This window comes from Nicotiana tabacum, chromosome 16, assembly GCF_000715075.1.
Source record: "Nicotiana tabacum cultivar K326 chromosome 16, ASM71507v2, whole genome shotgun sequence".
NCBI classification, from domain to species: Eukaryota; Viridiplantae; Streptophyta; class Magnoliopsida; order Solanales; family Solanaceae; genus Nicotiana; species Nicotiana tabacum.
Window position 1 is genome coordinate 24,147,970 of NC_134095.1, and position 4,402 is coordinate 24,152,371.

The 4,402-nt window shown below is 30.9% G+C and overlaps 1 protein-coding gene across 1 annotated transcript; it reads right to left on the reverse strand.

Annotated features, from left to right (window-relative positions):
• Positions 1–339: 339 nt before the first annotated feature.
• Positions 340–1,023, reverse strand: LOC142170179 (uncharacterized). Its single transcript, XM_075232016.1, has one exon. The coding sequence runs from the start codon at positions 1,021–1,023 to the stop codon at positions 340–342; it is 684 nt and encodes a 227-aa protein (XP_075088117.1).
• Positions 1,024–4,402: the final 3,379 nt, after the last annotated feature.

The window sequence follows — 4,402 nt, forward strand, 5'->3', positions numbered from 1 at the left end:
ACCTCCTGTTTGTCCCATGCCTTTTGTCCTAGCAGTATACATCTCCTCTTGTGCCTTCACATTTGCATTGTGTGCCATTGCTGGAGCACCATTGTAGCCTCCTCTTCTCCTACTGTTTTTATTAAACTTAGGCCCCGTTGGATAACCAATCAGCTTGTAGCAATTCTCTTTTGTGTGACCTTTCATATGACAATAGTCACACTGTACGTTCCCATTCCTCCTAGGCCTTGTATTGGAGGCATTGATCGATATCATAGCACTGGATTCTCCATCCATAGGTGCACTCCCTAGGATTCCAGTTTGCGTTCCCAAGTTCCCACTCAATCTCTGACTTTCTTCCTAGATCAACATTGAATAAGCCTGATCAATTGTGGGCGTAGGATTCATCATCAGGATTTGGCTCCTTTGTGGCGAATATGTATCATTCAACCCCATCAGAAACTTCATCAATTTTTGTTGGCGTAGAAAAACAACAAATTCTCTAGATTTTACACAATCACACCCAGGAAACGGTATAATTGACTCAAACTCAACCCATAGATCATTTAACCTTGAGTAATAGATTGAGATACTCGATATTCCTTGGGTCAGACTTCCAATTTCTCTGTTCATGTGATACACCTTAGTTGCATGCACTTTGTCAAACCTTTCTTTAAAGGCTTCCCAAACCTTGTGTGCATTTGAGGAGTAAACAATACGTTTCCTAAGCTTTTGAGCCACTAAACTCATGATCCATGACTGTACAATGGCATTACATCGATCCCACTGGTGCAACTTGAACGGATATGCTTCATATTTCTCCCTAGTACAGGTTCCATCAATGAAATCTATTTTGTTCTTTACTAAAAGTGACATTTTCATAGAGCGATTCCATTCCGAGTAATTCTCTGTTCCGACCAACAGTTGAGGAACCAGCGCAATCCCCGGCGTGTTTGAGGGATGAACGAATAACGGATCGTTGCAATCGAGCAATTGACTGTTTGCATGTGAAGTTCCGACTCCAGTTTGTGAAGAATCACCCATCATCGCAGCAAAATGTCAATACTCAGAAATTAGGGCTAGAGAAAAAAGATCGAAGAAGAGAGAACTTGATTTGGAGAAATTGAGAAGAAGAGAACGACCAGCAGCTTGAGATTACAGATCGTATTCGACCTGCTCTGATACCATGTCAAAATCAAGCTAGATCTGCCATGGATATGGAGGCAAGATCTAGTGAGAAGGGATGAAATACAGAGAGTAACATAGAGGATCGAAGAGAGAGAAAAAATTATATTTCTTTTCTTTCTTACATAACTGCTCTGTACAGGAGTGTGTTTTTGATATATACAGAACTACTAACTAATAGACTATTCTAGAAATGTACATGTTAAATAGCATATTGTACAAACACCCTCAACTAGACTTTATATCTCTACAACCTAATAGTGTAAAAATTCTTTACAACTGTCCAAAAATATTTTTTCCTTTGGCTGGGATTTTTTTGGGGGGAGGGGGCGCTGGGGGAGGGAGTTGTTTAGTAAACGAATAAAATGTTCTTGTGGGTTTTGTCCTAAGGGCTGGGGTGAACAATGAGTTATGGTGTAACGTGGGCATCACGTTACATGTTACCAAATGAAGTGCCTCTAAGGACCCAAAGATCTTAGAATGATGGTTTTAAGGGTGCATTGAAGAACCCTAAAACGACGCTCTCACATGACTATTCTTAGTCTTTGCATTCACAATTGCCACATGATCTCCTCCCTACAACATTTATTCCCAACACTTTTATTGGTATTTTGTTGTCTCCGTGTGATCTATAGATCACGGGTTTGATTAGTAGAAGCAACCACAAATACTTACATTAAGGTGGACTATTTACATTACATCCCTAGGGGTGCGATCTTTCTCCAAATCTTACATGAATACGGAATACCTTATGCACCGGACTGCCTTTATACTTCTAGAGGAGTGTGTTAATTGGGTCGATCATTTAAGTACTAATTCCCTGAATTAAACATTAAAGCATATAGTAACAAAGATAGTATATAAACTAGGGCATATATGTTGTTAAGTGTTAACCATATTCCTAAATAAATATATATACGGCATTGAACAATAATATAGACATTGATGAATATGCGTAGTTATAAATGACTTGAAATATCGTGTTAGTATTAAACTTGATTTGTTCAAAGATGGGAAGGAGAGGAAAATGCTGGCCGTTGGTTATTCATTTTCTTCATTTGTTGAAAGTAGAAATTCTCCTTTTCATTATCATATTGTATGTGAGCAAGGAAAAGACAATAGAAACTTGTTGTTCAACTGTAGAAACTTTAAAAGACAGCGACTTGTGAGTTCTCTGCTTTTCTATCAAAGTCTCTTTTATCTCATTTTTCTATCCCGCGCGCGTTACTATAATTCTGAAAACTTATTTTAATCATTGTTTCCAAAAATATCTATCTATCTATCTATCTATCTATATATATATATATATATATATATATATATATATATATATATATATATATTAAAGGAATAAAGTTACCATATATAATTAGCATTATGGTTAAGCCAAGTAGCAAGCTAATAAATGCCAATAGTATATGAGAACTTTATTCTATATTTTACTATGTTAAGCAAATAGAAAAACATACATACATACATACATACATACATACATACATACATACATACATATATATATATACACACATACATGCACACACATATACATATAAAAAATTGAACATCAATTAAAGTATAATTTTGGCTTTATAGATAAAGTTTTTAAATTTGAAAAAATTTCTTTTGTTATCATGTTATTATACTTAATTAGGTTAATGATCATATACAATCATGTTAGGAATTTTTTTAAATACTACTTCGTCTCTGGCAAAAAAGAAAAAAAAACTACTACGTATAACTATAAAATCCTTCCACATTTAAAATTATATAATTATAGTACTTTAAAATATTATAGCTAGATGGAATAAAACGAATTTCTTTTAAAATAAATGTAATATATTAGCTAAAAGATTAAGAGATACTAAAAAGGCGCACACATCTATATTTATCCAAATAACAAAAAAGAGTTTAAAAATCGAATAAAAATTTACTTACATATATAATGAAGTAAACCTACATGCTGAAGAAAGAAACATCACAAAAATCCGTCTATATTCAAAAATAGTTATTTCTTTCTTTGTTTTTGAAGAATATTTATTTGAAGAATCGATTTGTATAAATAGACATCAAACAAATAAGAAAACTTTGGCTATACGATTACTATCATTAATTTCAATTTAGCACCTTCTAGAAATTGAAGGTTATAAGCAAGCCAACATCGCAAGGGTAAAATATTTTTTCGTTGAAGAATATTAGTTTTGAATCAGTATATTATGTGAAAGGTTTTTTATTTCTCGAATTCAACAAGAGGGATATTGGTTTCTAATTGAATAGTTTCTATAGCGATTTTCAAGTGTGACAAAAAGTATATTTAAAAAATTGGTATGACATGATTTTTTTTTAAAAAAAATATAAACAAATTATTTCGAAATGAGAATTATTTTTAAAATACAATTTAATTTTAAAAATAAAAAGATAAGATATTTTTGAATTTTAGTAGAGAGTTTTTAAAATTATTATAATAAAATTCATATCATGGATAAAATCAAGAAACCGAAATCATATGGAATATTTATATAAATATCCGGCCAGATTAATTATTTACTTTTTATAGCTAATATACATAGATAATATGCCGACACACATGATTATACACATATTATATATGAATTATATATAAATTACGCATCATTCAATATTTTAATTTAAGCGGTTGGGTGAGTACCTATTTAGGTTGATTAGATAAAGCCAAAAGAAAAATATGAAAGAATTTCAACCAAAAACTAAAAATATAAATAAAGTTCTTATGTAGACTATTTCAGTTAAAACTCATCCTTTTATAACGATTAAATTATTTTTTGTAACAAAATAAAGAATAAGATAAAATAAAATAAATATAGAAAAATATATATGAAAAATCTAAAAATCAGAAATAAGAGATGACAACGCATTTCTTTTTCTATTTCATCTTTGTTGAGTATAAGAAATTTGGAAACTAATCTTATCGACTTCAAATATTTTTTTCAACTAAAATACATAGATTATAATAATTTACATTGTGTGTCATTTTTAAAAAATCACTATTACTAACAAACTTCTATGATATTCGAATTTGAATTTAAATGCAATTTGAGTAGTTTCCATTGAAGTTAAGCCAAGTATAGCGTCGAGAAAAAATTACTTGGCAATTTTAAGACAATATATGCAATGTTATATAATAACAATCAACTAATTCAACATTTAATGAACAAAAAAAACTGTATAAATAGGGTATTCAAAATTTAAAATCTGTGGCTAG

What these genes read in the sequence shown, in the direction of transcription:
- LOC142170179 (XM_075232016.1), bottom strand. Translation starts at nt 1,023, where the DNA reads ATGGGTGATTCTTCACAAACTGGAGTCGGAACTTCACATGCAAACAGT.